This window comes from Equus przewalskii, chromosome 1 (assembly GCF_037783145.1).
Source record: "Equus przewalskii isolate Varuska chromosome 1, EquPr2, whole genome shotgun sequence".
Taxonomy (NCBI): Eukaryota; Metazoa; Chordata; class Mammalia; order Perissodactyla; family Equidae; genus Equus; species Equus przewalskii.
The window spans coordinates 64,597,693-64,619,383 of NC_091831.1; the positions used below are offsets into that span (position 1 = coordinate 64,597,693).

Sequence of the window (21,691 nt, forward strand, 5' to 3'; positions counted from 1 at the left end):
ATGCTTTAGAGTGGAAGAAAAAGGCAAAAGAAAACAACCAGGTGGCCCAACATTAGGGTTATGGCTGAATAAACTGTGGTACAACAATTTATAGAACCTCGCGCTACTGTTACAAAGTGAATTATTACAGAGCTGAAGGGATGTCCATCATTTATTAATTAGCAGGAAAACTAAATTGCAGTGCAATGTGATTGATACGATTGTTTGGTACAAAGACCACCAGCTGTATAACACTATTATACGTGCACATCCATGTTGATTTGTGTTGGAATGAGCATAACAGATACGGAAACTGTTAACACTGAACATCCCAGGGAGAAAGCAGTGATGGGTGTAGGGGGAAGAGATGATTAATATTTTCTTTATATATCTTTGAATGTTTATAGTGACTCAATACATATATATTACTTTGAAAAATATTAGGTTAAGAAAATAAATTTAAAAAAAAAGAAAGACAGAAGGAACCCACAAATAGTCCTCCAAGACCTGTTTCAACCTCCCTTCTTCCCCAGTGGTCTATGTGGCAGCAGGAACATTTTGAGAAAAGTATTCAGCATAGCAAAGAGAACGTTTGAAGCTGTCTCTCTGAGCCTTTGGCTGCCACAGCCATCCTCTGAGCTAGCAGTTACTTTTCCCACCAAAGTGTCCTAGTCCTGATACAGGAAGTGACATGCCAAGTAGATACAGGAAGTGAGATGTGAATACAGCACCAGCAAAAGCTCTTCCTTTAACACAGGAAGGGAGCTCAACCTCCTTCAAGACGAGAGGTGACTGAAGATGCTTTACCTTAGCCTGTCCAACAAAGGAATTCATAACATAAATAAAGCATGCTGGACCCACTCTTCAGAAAACTAAGAAGCAGACAGAAGCTAACTTTGGCATGGAGGCCTTTGGGACACCTGAACCAGCTACTTGGAAAGTTGGTTTTGTCCCTGTGGGCTTCTTTGTCTAGTCCTAATTCCATGTTCCTGAATGAAAATTGACAGAAGCATGAACATAGAGGTCCTGGCTGTGACAGTGATGACCACTAGTCTTCAACAATGACAAAACTGCATTACGTGAAGCACTAACTGTGCAAATCCTTCTGGGCTAGTGCTTGAAAGAGAACTGTCACCATCAACTTTGAAAACTCTAAGAGCTGTTCACAGTAATACAGAAAACTTTCTTTCTGTGGGGACAGCCGAACCCTCTGATCCACCCTAGATTCTATATTTCAGCCATGGCTCAGGACAAAGAAAAGAGATGGACTTACCGAGCCAACTTCTGTTTAAGTACACAGACACAAACACTGGGGGGACCGTGAAGAAATCTACCACAGAGTTCACTTCCAGCCAGAACCACAGCTTATCATTGGCTGCAATAAACTGAGGGTAAGAAAAAAAACAAAGAGAGAAAAATGAGAAGCACGGTGCCAGCATTCAAACTATACTCTTTTGCCAAAGGGTATCTTTAGGTTTTTCATGGGTTCCAGAGGGAGATGTTATACTCTACTCATATCTACACAACTCACATGCTATTTTTGTCCTAGAATTCCAATACACAGCCTTTTTCAGAGTGTGACTATATGCTCTGTTAGCCTTAGAGACAGATCAGGTAGTATATTTTTACGTGGTTTTCAACAGCGCCATAGGGAAGGCTGAGTGATCTCACCTTCATTAGACTCTCTAAAGTAAACATAACTGTAAATAAAGCATACATGTACGCATTCCTTCACACGCATACACACATGGCATGCACGGAAGCATACACACGCACACCTCTATAATCTACATTCTGAACAGCTCCCTTCATAACCAGAGTCTAGTATAAGTCCCCAAATCTGCCAATTTACCCCCTTCATTTCACCCTCACAACTGTTCTCTCAGGATTCAGCCAAGTGAGCACTGATAAACATAATTTTAAGAATAGAAAGCTTTTTTTTCTATTTAAAGAAACAATGCACTCATGTTTGAATAGAGGGAAGAGAAACAGTCAACCAGTAGAGGTATACGGTGATTTCAACCCCTATGTCTCCTCCTGGGAACAAAACTAACATGTACTTCAGAGAATGCTGAGCTAAAGAAGGGGCTCTCTCATAGCCTGAAAATCAGAATGCGGGTCTGCTATCTCCCCTGGAAACACTGGGCTTCATCTGCCCTGCGAGAGCAGACGCTGACGGGGAATTGTCCCTGCGGACAAGACTTGCATGCCCCATTGCAACACCGAGCGGGGTTGCGCAAACTTACCCGCAAGCCAAAGTAGAGAAGGAAGAATACGTTGAAAGCCATGTCGATCTGTAATGTGAAATCTTTGTAGAAATTCTGGCAGGATTCTATTGGGCTATTAGACAGGAAGAAGAAAAAACAAGAGGTAAATGGAAAGCATCATCAAGTCTTCCACAAGGCTGTGCAGTGCTGGTGCTCAGGGTAGAGGACAAAATGAATGTCCATAGAATCAAACATTTGGTCTTTCTACCCCCTGTGATAATCAAGCAAGCATTGCCAAGGGATCTTTCCATTCAACCATTCAGTCTTTTGTTCTTTTATTTGTTTTCGTAATTTTATATATATATATTATTTTTTATTATTATTCAACAGTTGAGCTAAGAATCTAAAGAGGACCATGCAGACACCCTGGAAGAAGGACAAGCAGGAGAGACCAACAAATCCCTTAATTTCATATTAACCCTTAAAGAACTGACTTCTTTCTTTTAAAGGACACAGACCAAAGCTAAAAACAGTCCCTCACACCCTCCAGCACGTTGGAAGTGGAGCCCATTGTCAATCAAACACAGTGGCTATATTTTGGACATTTCTAAAGCCATTAGTTGATTAATGAAAAAGGACCCAGGAGCATCTCAGGAAAGCTGTAGAGGAGAAGATCCTGGCTGGTGTTCTGACTAGACTGTGTGGACATTATGTATAGCTCTCTGATCCGAGGAAAGAAGCATTGCCCAACTGGTGACAGTGAAGACCACAAAACAAAATGCTGAAGCAGTACTCTAAGGGTTAATTGCTTTTCTTTTTTCGGCATGCAGGTTAATTGGCTCTGTGGGTGTCAAGCAGCCAACGCAAACCCCCAGCACACTCTACTTTGTTTAAGAGTAGGCGGGTCAAAAGGGTACTACTATACAAACTGGTACGTGGCTTCTGCGTGCTTTCCCACATCAAACTGATCAGAGGATCAGTGTGTGAAAAGTCCCAAGTTTGGGGCTGGGTGGGGAGCAGGAAAGCCTCATAAGCATCTCAAAGCTGTGAATGAAAATTCATAGTATACTGTTATTGGTAAGCAAATGATAACAGGCCAGGGACATAAAGAAGGTGAGGTGAGAGAAGGGGGCAGGGGGAGAGGGAGAAGCAAAATACTTTCCCCAGTGGGGAAGCAACATGGACCTCTGGGCCAGGAGAGGGCTAGCTTGAGAAATGGAGGATGGAGGATTTCCTAGTATCACCACTTTGGAAATCGCTGTATGCAATACCAGTTAGTATAGTTGTACTTCTATAAGGATAATGCTTGGTTTTTCAACAGGCAGGAATCTGTGCAGTACGGGAATGCAGGGCTCACTTAGAGGCATGGTGGGTGAGTCCGTGGGACTCTCTGATCATATTACATGCACTGAATTGATCCATTCTTCATCTCCATTACAAGTCAAACATGCCCTTTGTAATCTCCCAAATCACAAATACACGGAAAAACCTTCAGACAAGCATTAAGAGGAATCTATGTTTACATTTACAAACTAAGCAGACTGAACAAAAAACACACTGAAAAATAGTTCTTTTACAAAAAAAAGAAGACAACTGCTGGATTTTCACTAAAGTAGGGAAGTGGGCAGAAAGACAGCATGAATTTGCCTAGTCCAATGCTGAAAGGAGACAGGAGCAAAAGAAGCTAAAACATCACAGCCTACCACTGCTCTTTGCCTGCTCTCCTATATAGGTGTTAATTTGAATGAAAAAAGGAAAATACAGATCTAGAGTTAATACAGGACACTTCTGCAACTCCCAAGCCATGAGAGAGTTCTGTTTAACTCAAGAACAAGACCCAAAAGGCCCACAGGTGTCAGAGTTCTTAGCCACTCTATTTGCAGTGAAAAGAAGTACATGAACTAGGTTGTCCAGAAACCCACTATAGATTCCAACGGATGAAGACATAATGCATCTCTGTGCTATGTAAGCCACTGCTATGATGTGCTACTGAAGAATAAATGGGGTGTGTGGGTAAGAAAGTAAGCAAGAGAGTGAGAATGGAGAGCTCTGTTGGTAAACATTGCACTCACGTCTTCACTCTTGCCTGCAGTGACTAAGCTGTGAATTCTAAATTTGTATTCATCAAGATTGATGTGTACACAGTAAGGGGACAGAAGGAAAGTCTTGGTTCCCAAGACTATTATGGAAAACCCAATATCACATCATCAAAGCCAAACAATAACCTTTGATTGCCATAGTTATTGGTGGCATATTTGGGGTTCCTGTGAGTTCCCAAGCTTCTATTAATTCCATGGCCTCCTGGTTAATTTGGTAGTAACACTGAAATACATCTCTTATGGAAAGTATTTGCTAGGCTATGGAAGAGAATGGAATAGTAGGGGGAGAGATGTTAGCTGAATGCCATTGAGGATATTTTGGTTCAACATAAGTGGAAGCAGATGTTCTAGAGTATAAGGAAGCAGGCTGTAGCAGCTTCTTTCCATTGTTTCTTGCCTTCCTTGTCATTTCTGCTGCTCCCTCTTATATTGCCCATACCCAAAGGCAACAATGAGAGGGCTGGATGCTAAAGCACACTGTGCTGAAAAATATTTCTCAACAGTACCCCTGATTTACAGAGACCAATGCCGAAACTATAATAGACCTCTTCTCTAGTCTTTCTTTCAAAAATTTAGAACTGATTTAATCATTGTTTTATATCATGCCTTGAGTCCTAGACTTTGAGCTGAAATAATAAAGGGAGTAAATTACATTGCTGGTGCCAGCAGCTTTTCCTCTGGCTGAAGTTCACCAATAATATGAGCACACTCTGCTGAGATGAAGCAGGGAGAGACGCAGGAAGCTCTGGGACAAGAGAGCCAAGCCCTAGGACCCAGCTATGACCAGAGTGATCAGGGAGTTTGTTTTCTATCCCTTTAGCTCTTTCCTGCTAGCCATAACAGTCCAAGGAGAAATGTCTTGCCTAGTTTTCTCAAGTGTCAACACAATTGTTTATTAGGATCCCCTCCAAGATAAATCCTCCGAGTGCCTTTAGTACAGTAGCTTACCCAATCAGAGACCACGGAGTGAGATTATAAAGCTCCATCATTTCATTATCCAAATGGAAACAACCCATGGAGAAGTTCATTGATCTTATAAAAAGAAAATACATAATTCAACAACAAAAGGGTTGGCTATATCAGCTAGGGTTTATTTCCCTCCTAAAGAGACTTCATCTTAATGATTAATGCTCATTGTAGGATGGAGAATGAAATAGAAATTCCTCTCCCTTTTTGTGTAAAATAGAGAGTTCCTTGTCTAGATACACAGAACTTTCAAAAACTACAAGAGAAATCACTTTTTTTAAACTATAAAGCAAAGTGACTCTGGATTACTCACAAATTTGGATTGCCATTCTGACAAGGTATGCCCACATCAGAATAGACTTTATATGGGCATACGTTGCCAAAAGGAAAAAAAAGAGGAGTTTTAAAAGCTAAAATATGGATGGAAGTTCTGATCCTAGTAGTAGCAAACTGATTTTCCCTAAATTGTTCTTGATTAACTAATGACTTACTAATTAGAGGACAGAGGATACTTGCTAAGCTGATGGACTATTCATTCCTAGGCTCTCACAGTCCACAGATCTAGTGTGATACTAAAACCTTAGACCAGTTTAGTGTTTTGCCCAGGACTCTATGATTGGGGCACCTTCAAAAGAACCTCAGTGGAGAGCTTCCTCTCACGGGATAAATGTTCAGTGTAGGATAGAGGTTGAAAGACGAACTCCTAATTCCTCTTGACCATCATGTAAGCACATCCGGTATTTAGATGTCTCTATAGAGGAAAATAAGACTCATCCAAAGTAGGAAGTATACTTTTTCTTCATCCATTTAACAATATAATGTCCAATGAAAACCCTTGAGCAGGAAGATCCAACAGTCCTTCCCGAAGACTGACTTAAGAACTTGTCTTTCTAAAGCTCGAGACAAGCAATGGCTACTCAGGTTTACTTTCAAAGGGCAGGTAGCTAAGGACAAAAATCCCACTTCTCACGGTTGATCCTCTAGACGTCTGCATCATCTCCAAGAGGGAAGTAATTGCCCTCTCTTCTCAGCCTCTAAACTTTCCTGCTGTTTTCTGGGTCTGTTTTCCTACCTCCTTGAGTCTGGTTGCCCAACCCTGTGAAGACACTTCTCCAGGACATGATTCTCAAACTTCAGCATGCACCTGGAGGGCTTGTTAAAATGTTGCTGGGCCCCAGCTCCCAGAGCTTCTGATTTAGTAGGTCTGGGATGAAGTCCTAAGAATTTGCATTTCTAACAATTTCTCAGATCCTGCTGCTCTTCTGGGGACCACACTTTGAGAACCACTGCTCAGAAGAACTTTCTTGCAATTATACACTAATCACAAGTGTTACTGTTTGAGAAGATCCCCATTCAGACCTGAATAGAGATGATGAAGCGTTTGAGCCCACACCCCAGATAACCAGCTGCATACCACTTAACTAATTGCTGAGATCAAGGTGTTGAACAGATATTTTCAGTTTCAGATGTGAACAAGGGGGAAAAAATTAAGACGATACAGGGAAGTAATTACAACACCAGCATGCAAGCTTCACCAGTGACATCCAATTAACAATGAGAGAGTGCCTGAGGAGCACATTTTTAGTTTAAGATTAAAAGGAAAATGGTAAAATATAGATGGGGAGAGGTTATGGAGACCACCATTTATAGGGGATAAAGAAATGCTAAACAGCTTAGGAACAACAACAACAATAGCAAACATCCAACGTGATTTAATAAATAACCACATGAGAGCCAAGGGGCTAGCTGAGGAACAAAACAGCACTTTGTGAAATAATTTCCAACATGTAAATTATCCTCACTCTTGTGGCTAGTCTCTTTTTAAATTGGATGGAGGCTTCTCAATTCCCACCAGGATTATGGACCACCAGAGTTCAGGCCCACATCACTGAAGATATGGATCAATACAATAAGCTTAGTGATTCCAGACCCTTCTCCTAGTCTCAGCTCTGCAATGTTGCCAGATTAATTTAATTAAAAGATGTCATTCAGCCACCATCATGGCTCTCTCCTGCCTCGTACATCAACTCTACGCCTGGCTGTGAAGAACCTCTAACACCTAGCCTCACTCCACCTCCCATTTTATTTTCTACTGTGCTTTTTGCTACCATGAGCTGGTGTCTTCATGATTTCATGAATGTGACCCACACATTCCTATATTCCTAATTCTAAATCTATGCTTTTGCTCTTCAAATGCTCTTCCCTCTTTGTGTTCAAACCTTAGGTAGCCTTCAAGGCCAACGTAAAGGCATGGCTTGGCAAATTACTTGTGCTCTCACTGACCTCCCCCGTCTCTGAAATCCTATGGTATGAGGAGCAAGGAATTCTAAACTGCCTCATAATGTTGGTTCGTATTGAATTCAATATAATAATACCTGGCAATTGTACAGCGTTTACACATACTATTGCGTTTGGTCCTCACAGCTTGGCAAAACAAAGTAAATATTTTGTCATCATCTCCATTTCACAGACAGAGAAGCAGAGGCTCAGAAACCTAACCAAGATCATGTAGCTAAGTGGTGGAGGTGGGACAGAGACCCAATATCCCTTCTCTCATACCAACTCACTTCTCCTGTTGAATTGCAACAGGAAGAGGCACAAGACATGGTATCTGCTATCCACAGAGCCTGGCATGGAGCTCATGCAAAAACAATGGGGGTTGATGGATTTATCGAGGAAGTCAAACTGCCCTAGAAAAAATTCATGCATTTGTCAAAAGGCCTGGGAAAATTCAGAGGAAGTTGACCTGTACAAACTGTATCTAACTCTGCTCTGTAAAGACTGTCTTGTGGGACATTATTAATTCCCAGAAGTCCTTCTTAGGACCCTGAATGGTAGTGGCATCATAGAGCCTGACCCCCTCTGCTGAGGGAAAGTTTCTCTGCTTATAGAGGAATAACTCCTAGTTATCCATCTGCTTAAAGATGGATGATCCTCAAGGTTCCTCAGTTTTCTCTCACCCTCTCTTATTTTAGAAGAACAAGAATGAACATAGTGATGGATTATAATGTTTAGATACTTTGAATACTTTTAACTATAGACTAGACAATTAATAAGCTTCATATCCCATTCCATTCAATCGAAATAAAGAAAAATGATGACATCATATAGTCATGGATACTATGGAAGGTAGCTGGAACCAAGAGTGAGTAAATCTAAGTGATTTGAGATTTTCCTAGTAATGTCTGGATATACTGGATAAGCAAAATGTCTCAGTTTTCCTGCCTACAAAATAGGAACAAATGCACCTAGCTAATCTGATTATGAGGCAAAGAAATTATAAAATTAGAAAAAATTATAAAATATATAAAATTATATAAAATTATAAAAAATGTACTTCAAATTAGAAATCAATAGTATTATTTACATAATTTTAGGTCTCAGAAAAATATCTTGCAAGCTAATAACAATAGTGGATTTAGTGTGAATGTCATGATATCAATTAATCATTGAGAAAGCAATAATCTTTATGTAGCAGACTGCCCTCTAAACTGGCCAGCACCCACGGACTGCTCAGATCCTGAAAGGATCAAAGTTGAAGGCTTTTTATCTTTTTGCTTTTCTTAGTGCCCCAATTTTAATCACCTTCTCAGAGCTACGTATTTAAGAGCTTATCTTTCTAACATTGGTGCTTTTAGTGTTTACATGGGGTGGGGCATGTATTCAATGAGTTGTGTAGTTTTTAATAGTTTTAACAAATAGAAGCAAGGCTTTTCTGTTGACTATCATCGTGACTTTATCCCAGAACAACTTGGAGTAGTTATCTTCTAAGATGTTGTTATCGTTGATGGGTAAGTTTGTGTTTCAATCATTAATCAATACTAATGACAACAACATCAAAATGGTCCCTTTGTTTTATCTCAAAACACTTTTCTTAGACCGTGCAATGATTCTAATGTGAAGAGAAAACACTTTTTGTTACTTGCGATATTGATCTATCACAATCCCAAGCCACTGGTTAAATGGCTTTGTTGAGAAATCTTCAGTTATGAGTTTGTATCAATAGATCTATTAATCTTTCTGACAGCAGCAGGCTTCTAATTTGTTCCTCTCCTCAACTGATGAGATGTGATCCAATAGCCACAATCACATGCCTCACAAGTGTCATGTAGAAATGAATTGGAACAAAAGGAGAGGTGGTATGTAAACCCTCACTACTCTTCAGAATTCTATGTGCTCTGTCTTCCTGAGCTTTGAGTGATATGGAGAATTCTGGAACAATGATAGCGGTAGACCTCAGAGCAGTTGTATGGCTCAGGGTGTCTACCTGAATAGTCCTAATAATTATGTATTCTTCTAGCAGACAAAGAAAACGACAGAAATCGCTGATGGAGAGAGAACAAAATATGTCAGTGTCTTACACATTGGATTTCTCAATGAAACATAGATAATTTGTTTTCATGAAACTCAGATGGTGAAATCTCTGTCACTTTCTCATGGAGCTCTTCTAAATTTTCTTACAAGATTTCAGTAAACTATCTGAGCTTAGGTTCTCCCTCTCATCCTCATTCCACATCTTTGCAGCCACAAATGCACCCAAATAAATAAATCAAAAGCAAAATGTGAGCATTACAAGTTGACCTAAAGAGGAGTAGCCGTTAGGTAGTTTTGAAGTTCTATGGAAGAGTTAAAATCCCACCTCCATCGCTTGCTAGCTAAATGACAGTAGGCAAATAATTTGACCTCTCTAAGCCTTGGTTTTCTCATCTGTAAACTGGAGATAAGGATACAAACCTCGAGGGCTGTTGTGAGGATGAAATCAAATGAGTAAAGACTAAGCACTGAACAAGTGATAGTTATTCTAGAAACTAGGGTAATAACTACAGTGGTCATAAGAACTATTTAGAGAAGAACGCCAAAAAAGGCAATCATCCAAATGAACAAAAACTGATAGAATCAATTACTTCACACCTTATTTTTCCATTTGTATCCACTTTATGGCCTCCTTCTCAGGGGTTGCAATATAATTCAAATGCTCAATAAGGTGTGCAATGAGCTAACATCTGATGTGATTCTATCATTTAGAGCATCAACTTTGGGTAATATTAAAGAAGAAACACCAGTAAAATCCTGTTTCCATGAAGGCAGCCACACAGTCTCATAAATACTAAATAATTAACCAAGCTTTCCTGACAGAGAAAGGCATGAGTCACCTTAACAGGTGGCCACAGGAGATTGTGCACTCTCCTTTTCCCAAGTCGTTAGCCATGGAGGCAGTTTCATTTGCCTGGTTGGCTTAGCGTGGATCTGGAGGAGAGGCAGGGGGAGGAACCACTCACATGTCTTCTGAATGTCTCTTCCAGTTCTAGGTCTGTAAGATTATGTATTTCTTCCCTGTTGGACTCTCAGAATGATATCCAAGACAACCTACCCACTAAGGCTTGTTTTCTCCAGCTTGTCTACAGACTACAATTATTTCAATCACAGTTGTTACCAGAGTAGAATTAGTGTTCATATTTGCCAGCAACTTTTATCTAATAAATCACAATTAAGCTACTACATAAAACAGAGACTTGACGAATGAATGCTGCTTTAGTTTTCACTGAACTGTCTGAGAAGTCATAACTGACTGATTCTCACTCTCTCGTTTCCCTACCTCCACTGACTCTAGCTGTTTCTTCATTAATAAATTCTTGTTTATCTATTAGAAGGACATGATGCAGTAGATGATTCAAATAGTAATTAATGTATACACACTCACATACAAATACTACAAAACAGACTGAGGATTCTTCAAGGGAAGGGTCAGTGAGCCATGTATAGTTGTGGGGTGGTACAAGTGGGTGGGCACACACACATTCATATATCCAAAGCCTTCCAGCACAAATGCATGTTCTCTACCCAGCCCCAAACCACTCTGGGACCATACACAAAACATGACAGTCTGGGTGAGATAAATAGAAATGGAGAGAAGAAGCGGGAAGAGAGGAAGTCCCAGGTCTGAATGGAAAGCAGGGAATCCAGACACAATGCCTGAAACCATACTCCTCTCATGCCTACTAAAACTTATACCTGAGGAAGCAAGAATAGAGCATTCATCCTACCACTAGGTTCAGCCTCCAATGCCTTTTTTCTGGATATTAAGTGTTGCCACACATGTATGAAGAGGCCCATAAACAATCATCTCTAGCCAGTAATAACTGATAGCCATCTCCCAGACATTGGGGGGCAATTGCCTGGTGTCACCGTCTCTTAAGGAGAGAGTAACCATGAGGAAGCAGCCTGAGGGCACAGTTTCAAGGCATTTTGGCCTCAAGTCTTCCCAAATAAGAAGCTCTCATAATCGCATAGAGAATGGTAAGGGTGCCTAAGAAAAAGCATGAGCCCTCTATTTACAAAGGCTGGCCAGTCAGGGCAAGATTGAGTAGGTAGGTTGGGATTCCCACAACACAACAGGCTTTCAGATCATTGTGGCACCTCTTTGGGTGGCTACTGAGTGCAGATCTCAAAATTCTTCTGTTTGAGCCTTCTTTGCCAGATGTTTGTCTTGGATTCTTCTGGGCATTCCCTGGTCAGCTCACTAGTCTCCCACCTAGCTTATGCCCTATGCTCCCATCCCTGGCCTCCTCCTTGGCTTTGATGTAATCCTGACTCACCTGGATAGCCTCACATTGGCAATGCCTCCTTGCTATAGATCTACTTGCAAGGACTTAGAGTGGGGAAGCCGAAATTGTTCATGCTATAGCCAGGCCCACCCAGACTAGTGGTCTAATCAGATGGAGATACTGAGGATGCGTGAGACAGATCCCTTTCCTAGTCTCTTCAAGGAACTCCAATATTCTGCCAGTAGCCTAAGACCTACTACAGTTTCACCTTTGCCACCTCCCAGCCACTTCTAGACCCAAGCAGAATGGCAAAAAATCCCTTGAGTGGTCTCAATCAAAGAGCTACAATGACAAAGAGTGCCAACACTGAAGACCTGCCTGGCACTGATAATTATGTAAAGAAATTGTTGTTTCATTTATCTGTTGCTTCACTTTGAAGAACAGAAAATGCTGTCACATGTGATATTCACCACTACGACACTAGTGTTTCTTAAAAGTTACACATAAATTTATATGTGGTGCTAAAAGATAATTATGCTATTTCTGACATCCTGAGGTTGTTTTTCAGCTGAGAATTTTTTTCAAGAAGATACAGAGAAAGACCCAGTACAAGTCTTTCTGACATCTGGCATAGAAAACAGTTATACCTTTATTACACAAGGCAATAAAATAGCTGTGTCTTAGCTCTGTCTTTGGCTGACAGCTGAGGCATGGAAGTTTTGTAAGTATTCCTATTTAGGAGATTTGTGGAGAGCCCAGCAGCCTCACAGCCAAAAAGGAGAGTCTGAGATGTTGCTGATTAGAAGTCATGAGTCTGCTCAGTACAAAGCAGTAGTCACTCCTTAGGAATGCCATAAAGCAACCTGGGTAGTGGAGACCAACAGAAAATCAGATGTGACAAGTTATCTTTAGAAACAAGTTGTCATCATTAACAGAGAAATTATAATATCTCATTAAATTCTATGATTATACAATATACATACCTGCAAGTATATACTCTTTTAATTTCCTTCTTAACTACTTCATGAAAATAACTTCTTATCTCCTGGAACATTTCTTCCCTTCATTTTTTCCTTTCCTGCTTGCTTCTGGTTAGCATTGGAAATCACTTATTTATCAAAATTTTCCTGCTCATGCCTCAGAAATAATAGCTCTTTTCACCATACCAATGGTGTCCACTTGACTTTGGATCCAAATTTAGAAAGGAATAGCATGAATGACATGCTCTCGGGGTAAGGTTTCCTTTTGCTTGCTTTCTCTTGCAGTTTCCCGGTTTAGTTCTATTGCCGTATCTCTGATTTTCTCTAGAGTTGTTCTTCCCATCACAGTAAAAACATCCCTGTGAGGGACCCAGGATGCCCCTAGGAAGCTGATTTCTTATGATTTTCTCCTTTGCCTTCATGAATGGATCCGCTTACCCTCACCCTATGCTGGGTGTTGGAAATCCTTTCATCTTATCTGCAAGCACTGTGTTTTTCTGAGAAAGAGGAGTGGGTCTCTTTACTGAAGGACATCACAAAGGAGAACCAGTTGTTTCCTTTACCAAACCCCTAGAGGAGAGCTCTGGTGAAGTGAGAGCATGTCAGTGAGCTGTTCAGGATTACCTGCTCTGCACAGGTCTGCACTGTAACTCCGCCTAAGCTCCTTTCAAAAAGAGAATGCTCTCAATTCACAGGACCTTTATACTGGTTACCACAAGAACATGTTATGAAATTCTAAGCAAAGTCTCTTTCTATAGGGTGAATAGGATATGTTTAAAAGAATCAGGGAAAAAAGGAGTGTGGAAAGAGCTTCAATTTACTCAATCCCCCAGATATGAGGAAATCACGACTCAGGAGGAAAAATAAAAACAAGATACAAAGCCTTCAATTTTGTGCCATTATGACTGTGTAGTGTGTAGTTTTAATGTAAGAGGCTCTAGCAAGCCAGTACCACTGGGAATTCTCTGGGAACTCCTATTCCTACCCTAGGATTATCAAAGCTTGGTAACACCCATCCGTCATCTTTCTCAATTTACAGTCAAGTTACGTCTAAAATATAAAGCATCTACTTCTATGAAATAACAAAAAAAATCCAGTAAGAAAACAGATCTTGACAATAATGTTTTAAAAAAGTCCATTCTGCAAATAAAAGGGAGAAAAAACAAGGGACAAAAACACATGTTAAAAAAAGAAAAGCAGTTTTAGAGAAAGTCATTAGACAGGCCTAAGGCAAAAATATATTTCAAAGAGAGAAAATGATCACAATTACTAATCAATAATGCAACGCCAACATGCTTCAACGAATATGGTATTCCTTTATAGCACTGCCATCTCATGTCTTTTGAGGTTAAATTAGTGTCACTCTTGTCTACACAATAAACTAAGACAAAGGCCAATGATTGTACTTCCCAGAGCATTTAGCTTAAGAGGTGTTCTTTTTAAGTGTATACATTTAGATATTTATTAGATCTAAGCAAAACCAAACTAGATAACAGTGTTAAGAAAGATGTGATAAGGTATCATAATACTGGTCACTTTAGGCACACCCAGCAGAGTTTGGAATTTGTAAGACTGATCATCAGGCAAGTTGTTACCTGGAAAACTGACCCTCTCTTCTAAATTCCTTATCATTAGCCTTTGCTCAGCATACACCTAAAAACAAGAGATTTATTTCTCTCTTTCCCAATGTTCTAGTCTTGAGTTTTTAAGGGAGATAGTGGCCTTTGTGGTATCACAGCAAATTGGGGGCCCACAAGGATATCCAAAGAGAATGCCAAATCCCAGTGCTTCAGACTATTGGAGCGCTCTCTGCTTCAATCCATGCATGTACCCAGTGCTCACCACATTCAGGTCCGGGCCCTGGGAGAAAGCACGCGACATGCATGGGCAATGCAGGAAAAGGATCTGGTTAACCTGGAGGCGACAACCAAAAGGGTGAAGTTGCATCATGCAATGAAAACCACAGCTTGGCCTTAGCTGCCATGCAGAAAAGACCTACATCAAAGAGTCTGCAGTGCGGCTCCTGGGTAAGAGTCGATATGAGAGAGGTGAGTTACTTCAGCAATGAAAGACATGGGCAGAAAAACGTTCAAACCACTATAAACAGAACACTGTACAGAGCACTGGCATTACACGTGAGAAGAGGAAGCTTTGGGGACGAGGAGGGAAGAAACAGAGCAGGGAGGGTAAGGACAGAACTGGTTGTTACTCTGATGAGATGGTTTCCCTGGCCATCCTTTCATGTGCATGTCTTTTTATAATATATATTGCTTCAACAAATAACCTCATTAGAGTCTTTAACATCAACCATCATTTTTAAGATATTGTGAAAATTCACGAGAAGCAACGCATCAGTTACATAAAGATACACACCATGATTTCCTGTGGTTAGAGTTCATTATAGAAGCAGAGCTAAGCTGGTCAGATAAATAAGAGACAGTTAAGTGCCAACATTCTCAACACCTTGGTTATAGAGCTCATGGTGACTCCCGAGGCATAACATGGCATTGAAGGAACCCAACAGTCATGAAAGCTTGGGATGGTGCAAGGGTAGGTGACTCTATGCAACTACAACCCCCAGGAGCCACCTATGACCTTGAATTTAAACCCACTCCCAGGGGGAACCATCTTTTCTTCATCTCAGCACGCATGGCATCAAAAGTGAGTTCACCACATATACCTTGACCATTTCACAGGACTTTAGTTATAGGTGAGATTCCGCAAAGGTATTTTTATCAAAATCAATTGATCAGCAAAAACAAACAAAAAAAAACACAAAATACCATTTAAAGTTCTCCTTAAAGAAATAAAAATACTACTGATTCAGCCGGGGCCCCTCAAGCTCCCCTCTGATATCAAGGTTACATGGGATGTCTGAGAAATGCTTTCTTGTAAACTGCCTACTAAACACAAGATCTGTTTTCTTTTTTCCTCCCCTTTTGCCTCATGTGATCTCTAACACATTCCCCTGACTCACAACTTCTCCCTCCTGGTTCTGACCGGAAATAGTGGGAAGGAAGCAGCTTCTTCTCTTAAAATGTTCTCCTGGAGCTCAGCCTTCTCATCCCCTGCATGTGTGATTACAGCCATGAGGGTGAACCCAGGCCCCGTGTGAATGAGCAGGGACTATCTCAACCTTCCGTGCTCAGTGAGAGCTGAACATCCAGCAGGACTTGAGCACAGTGGAACATGTGAGTGAATGCAGGCAGAGATGACACACAGGATGCCTCCCAGCTCCACCTTCCTCATGCCGCAAGATGCAGCTGTTTCCACTTGATCACAATTTATTCCCTCTTATCAATTAAACACTTAAAAGCTTAAGTTGAATGGCATGTTTTCAAAAAGATTATAGTTTTGAACGAAAACATAATAGTCTGTACATTCATTCAACAAATTTCCCCAAGCTTCTTCTTCTGTGACAGGCACTATACTAGTTTTAGGGACATAAAATTCAATCAAACATGATACCTACTCTTGAGGAGCTTTCCATTTCGTAGAGGAATCCACCCAGATTTTAATTTCTGGAAGCATATATGCAAGAGTGCCTTGCTGAGAAATTCTATATGACCTTGGGCATGTTGCTTAATCTCTCTGTACCTCAGTCTCCTCATGTATAAAATGAAATAATACCTACCTCCTCAAGTCACGGAGAAGAATAAATGAATTAGTAAATGTTAAATGTTTCATTAGTGGCTGGCTGGTAAATGCAATGTCACTTTTAGATAATATGATCATTGGTACTTAAATACAGGTAAGAAACAAAGGACTCTGAAAGTAAAAGAGGCCTGTGCCTAACTTTGAGATGGGTCTTGAGCGATGAGCAGAAATTTGTCAGGGAGAGAAGGCAAGATAAGGCATTGAAGCAGAGGGTTAAGCATGGGCAGAAACTCGCAGGCACGAGAGGACACAGTGCACTCTGGGAATGTAAGGAGGCACCATATGACTGGAGCCTAAGTAGACTTTAGGATTGGCAAGAGAGGAGGCCGGATAGGAGACTGTGGAGCACGTATGTGCCTCTGCAGCATGTTTAGTCTTTATCCTACAGGGAAAAGGAAGTTGATAGAAGTTTAAATGCAGGAGAATATGCCACTGTCCTTCTTTTGCAGGAAGTGAACTCTGGTGATGATATGGAGAAGGAATTGGAAGCAGGAGAAAGTGGAGGCAAAGAGGTCAACGAGTCAAATAAAATTCCAAAGGAAAAAAGTCACCTCTGCAAATGCTAAGATGGAAACTGTTGTTGCAGCACAATTAAAGTACCCTAAAAGTCCTGGGAAATGCCCCTTCTTCAGGGCAGGAGCTACCAGGGGTTCTTTAGGAAGAAGGATTATGCTCACACTATTACTGAAGCAGTTACCGAAATCGCACGGTTATTTCTCCTACACCATAATCTGCTTCCATATCTACTGCAATCTTTGTGTCACAAAGTATGTGTTTCCCTTTCTTTTGAAAGGACCCCCCCTGTTAAGAGCTACTCTCTCTGCTCTTTGGAGAGCAGCCTCTAAATTAGAGACAGAATCTACATGCAATGGAAAAGTTTCAGTATCTTGAATGAGGGGCACCTGTACATGCCGACAATTATAGACAAATTACATGTGAACACACAGAGGCGTGTAGAAGAAAGTTACAGCTAACACTTTCTCTGCCTCCACCTTCTCTGCTCTTTTTCTAAAGAACTTGGTTAGCAATGCCACCAAGCTGTCATACTTAAGCACTTTTGAAACGTTCATCAAACCCTATATACATCTAGGCTTCTGTGAGCATAATGAATTGGTTTTCCTTCACAGAGTCATGTTTTCAGGGGGTTTAGATTTCCTCAGACCCCAGAGGGTTACCTGAGAATATGAATCCTGAGGGATATAGCTTTCTTTTGGTTGGAGTCAAGACAGCGAGAGGAAAAGGCCATTTCTGATAACGTGCTTTCTCTTTAAAAGTTACCAAGTGTGTTGGATGCTCACTTAGCCCAACTTTCAAGCAGAAGCATGCTAGGAACTCTGTACCTTCAGCTGGTGAAGCAGAAACAGGAAATTTTGGTTTATATACTGCTGTGACCATGTGACCATACTTACTTGGTGGATTTTCATTTGTCCCAAGTCCATCCTAATTTGTAGTTTCCATGAAGCCGGGACAACAGTACGAATGCTGACATGGGGGAAAAATAAACCTTCTGCACTTGGACTTGTAAAGAAGAAAACATGATGAACGGAACTCTTGGTGGGAATATAGACTGATATTCTTTAAAGTGACTGCTGCTGTGTTATTAGCAGACACTCGAGGAAATGGTCAGGCTCAACAAGAAGGCATCCTTATGGGGCAGTCACCAGCACGTTCCCTCATTTCAAAGGAGAGTGTACTAGGTTGTAACTGAAGCTGAAAAGAAAACATCCAATCCAGGTGGCTACTATCTCTGAAGAATGGAGGAAGGCATAGGTTTATCTTGTCTGGGACTATTGTGAATTATTCTCAGCTACATAATGCCTCTCCCTTTCTCTCCCAACTGGGTAAAAAGACGGATACCTGACAAAAGCAGCTTTCTCCCTAATGCTGCCCCAGCAGATGAACGAATATACATGCAGAGAATTCCAAAGAGGTCACAATATAAAGTAGCATCAGGCCTCATCACCTCTCCCAGGTTACTCTCCTGGTATTTTTCAAATGGAAACCAACAGAAAAAAGACAAGAGCTGAGAGCGCTTGTCCATGTTCCCCAACGTCTTTCTCAGCAACTCAGTAAGCAGGTCTGCTTCACCGGCTCCCACCAAAATCTGTGCTCTGGCCAAGAAACAGGGATGACTGTGTGCACCTCCGTATGTATGCATCTGGGTGTGACTTTAGATGAGCATGACAAAGTGAGAATAACTTTCAGCAGACGGCAAGTTTACATTTTGATCAAAAGAACTGGCCAAAGTTCTAGGATGGTTTTCTTTGCAGAGACTAAAAAAAGAAAACCAATGATTTTTTCAAACGTACACATACTGTATTTACAAGTAGTCAACTGAATAACAATTGGTTTTTAGTTGATTTTAAACCTCAATCTAAGTGATTTTGAAATTAATACCATTTTGAAATCCATTAATGTGACCTTATTAAAATTTGGCGGCATGTTGTTCAATTTGTTTATTTCACTTTGAAAAATTTAGTTTCTCACATAGGAGTGTCTTTGTGCTGATGGAAAAGTTCTGTATTCTGATTGGGGAAGAAAAAACACAAATCTACATGTGATAAAATGTCCTCTAACCATAAAGGAAAAAAAGTGCTTCTAAAAACTGGCAAAAACTCAAAAAAGGTCTGTATCTGAGTACAGTATGGTGGCAATGTCAATTTTCTGATTATGGCTGTGTAACATACAGTACTATCATTGGGGGAAGGGTACACGGAAACTCTGTACTACTTTTGCAACTTCTGGAGAATCTTAAATTATTTCAAAATAAAGTTATAATAACAAAACAATCAGTTATTTTGCCTGCTTGGTTTTACATTAGCCAGGTGTCAGGCTAGTATTCTATTTGTGGTGATATGAACCTGAAAAAAATATGTCAACTGATTTATTTAAAAAGCATTTATTTGGCACCTCTTGTATGTGTAGTAATGTATTCAATTCCAAAAGATACAAAACAGGTATAAGACAGACTGGCAATACCAATCAGTATTAACTATCTTACTCCCTTTCTCAGAGGAACGCTAATTGAGGCAGAGACGTTGTTTATCTACTATGCAAATTCTCATAGACAATCTCTCAAGACAGAATCCCTGTCAGTAAATAGAGGTTGTTCATGTGATGAGGAAGCTCGTGGAATTAACCCACAGTAGTCTCCTCAGGTAACCAGATGTCAGGTAACAAGCTGCCTTGAATGATGCTACTGATGTTACGGTGACCTCCCCACTGCACATAAAGCTGGGCCTGGACTAAGCTCTCCTTTTGCTTGTTTGTTCAGCCTCTCTTCCCTTTTTCAGGCTCAGCGCTTGCCAGAGTAAGGAGCCAATAACGGATGCCTGCTTCATTAAGGTAAAAGGTGACACCAAGAGCTACTGAGGTTTTTAAAAACAACCAGGAAGGCTTCAAGAAGAAATTTCTAATTGTAGAATTTCCAGTAATTTCCAAGTTACAAGGAGGGATATTTTGGAGTATAGGGGTCTTTGCAGCACCCCCAAAATCACCCAAGGGTGGCCATCCACTCTACCTACTAAAATAATGCTTGTCCTGGGCAATTCTATCAGAAGTCAAGCCAAGGCCAAAACGAGGCAGTAAGGAAGGATCCTTAGAGTGTCCAAGACTTTACAAGGAACATGTCCACCGATTTATCTTTTAAGAAGCTTTCTCTAATAGGAATGAAAGAAAAATGGAGAAATGTGCAAAGAATAAAATCTTCTGAATTGAAGCCTCACAAATGAATATCCAGGAAGAGCCAATTCAACCCTTCATGAAATAGAAGATGTGGCCTTGCCATTCACCTGACACTGTTATTACAGCAGGTGGCCTGGGCCTATAAGGAGTCTGGAGCGGGCACCTTTCTCTAGCTGTTTAAAAGATAAACAGCCAGAACAGCTCGAACTGGAAACTGAGTTCTTCAAACCCTTCCCTCACGGCTGGGAAACTCCTCCTCTGAACAAGGATCCTATCCTAATTGCAATAATTTTTTTATGAATTTCTTAACCAGTGGAAGACAGAAGATGCACAGAAATATCTAGCATCTCTAAGAATGAACAACAGCTAAGAAAGAATAGGCTGCTAAACTCACCCTTCTGTTTCACCCTCATACTATACCTTCGCAAACTCTACTCATTTGCCTCTGAACAACCAGCTCAGTGGTTACCTCTTCCAGGAAGGCTTCCTTGATCCTCCCCTCACCCTGCGGTAACTGAGCCCTTCCTTTGCTGGGTTTTCCCTCCCTTCTTGGGCACTTCTACGGGGGCACTCATCATTCATGCAGCGCTCATTTATGTGTTTGTTCATCTCTCTCCCTTCTCTGCTAGACAGTGAGCTCCACAAGGAGAGGGTCTTTGTTTTTTGTGTCTGTGTCCTCACCAGCACAGTGCCCATGCAGGCCCTCGGCAAATGTTTAAGAAAGAGGAGAAAAACACAATGACAGAGTGAGAAAATGAAAGGGCCTGGGGAAAACTGATGAGGTGCCAAGCCTGCTAGGGACATGTCACCTTCCGACTTGACTTTAAATGGCCTCAGGATCCTGTACGGATTCAGAACTTAAATGGTATGACAGGAACATCAGCTATGACATTACTACAATCTCTAGAGGATGCAGTGTCCTCAAAGGACTGATTCCTAACTCCTCCCCTCTCCCAGGAGTTACAGGTTACCTCACCTAAGATGTGTAAAGAGAAAAGTCTAAGCCTTAGAAGGGGAATGGTCTTGGAGACAGCAGGATTCACCACTCAGCAAAGCCATCTGACCTGTTACCATGAAATGCCACAGCCAGGAGAGGGTTATGGGAGATTTTATCCTACAGTAGGAAGAGTGCCCCCAGGGCATTTGGTTTCTCTGTGTCATTAAGCATCACAAAACTAAATACCTAAAATCAATTAAAACTCATTTCTCTTAAACTCATGGATATGTATTTTTCTCTTTAAATGAGGATTATCCTCTGTCGCGGGGAGGCCTAGATGGAAATAATACATAAGGATGACTGGAGTCTCACTTCATTCTTCAAATGATATATTTTTTTCTGCTCTGGATCAAGAAGCTCCATCCAAACTTGACATTAAGTGTATTAACGATACAAGCTAAAAATCTAGATATGTCTGCAGATCAGATGTTAGGAAATCAACTCAAGTCTCTCTTGCTGATCCACTTCTCCAGGAATCCAACCCAAAGAATCAAGTGTTGCAGTAACAATGGAAAGAGACAAATTAAAGGGTCCCATAAAAACACATGGAGTGGGGGTTTAGATGAGGATTTGAACC

At 40.9% G+C, this 21,691-nt stretch overlaps 1 protein-coding gene across 26 annotated transcripts in view; it reads right to left on the reverse strand.

Moving 5' to 3' along the window:
• Positions 1–21,691, reverse strand: part of KCNMA1 (potassium calcium-activated channel subfamily M alpha 1) — a 719,065-nt gene that overhangs the window by 303,840 nt on the left and 393,534 nt on the right. For all 26 annotated transcript variants that reach the window (XM_008519122.2, XM_008519119.2, XM_070612927.1 and 23 more), the window contains 2 exons: positions 2,226–2,319; positions 1,253–1,364 (listed from right to left, as the gene is read on the reverse strand). In XM_008519122.2, coding sequence (XP_008517344.1) covers positions 1,253–1,364; positions 2,226–2,319 — 206 coding nt within the window. The remainder of the gene's footprint in view (positions 1–1,252; positions 1,365–2,225; positions 2,320–21,691) is intronic.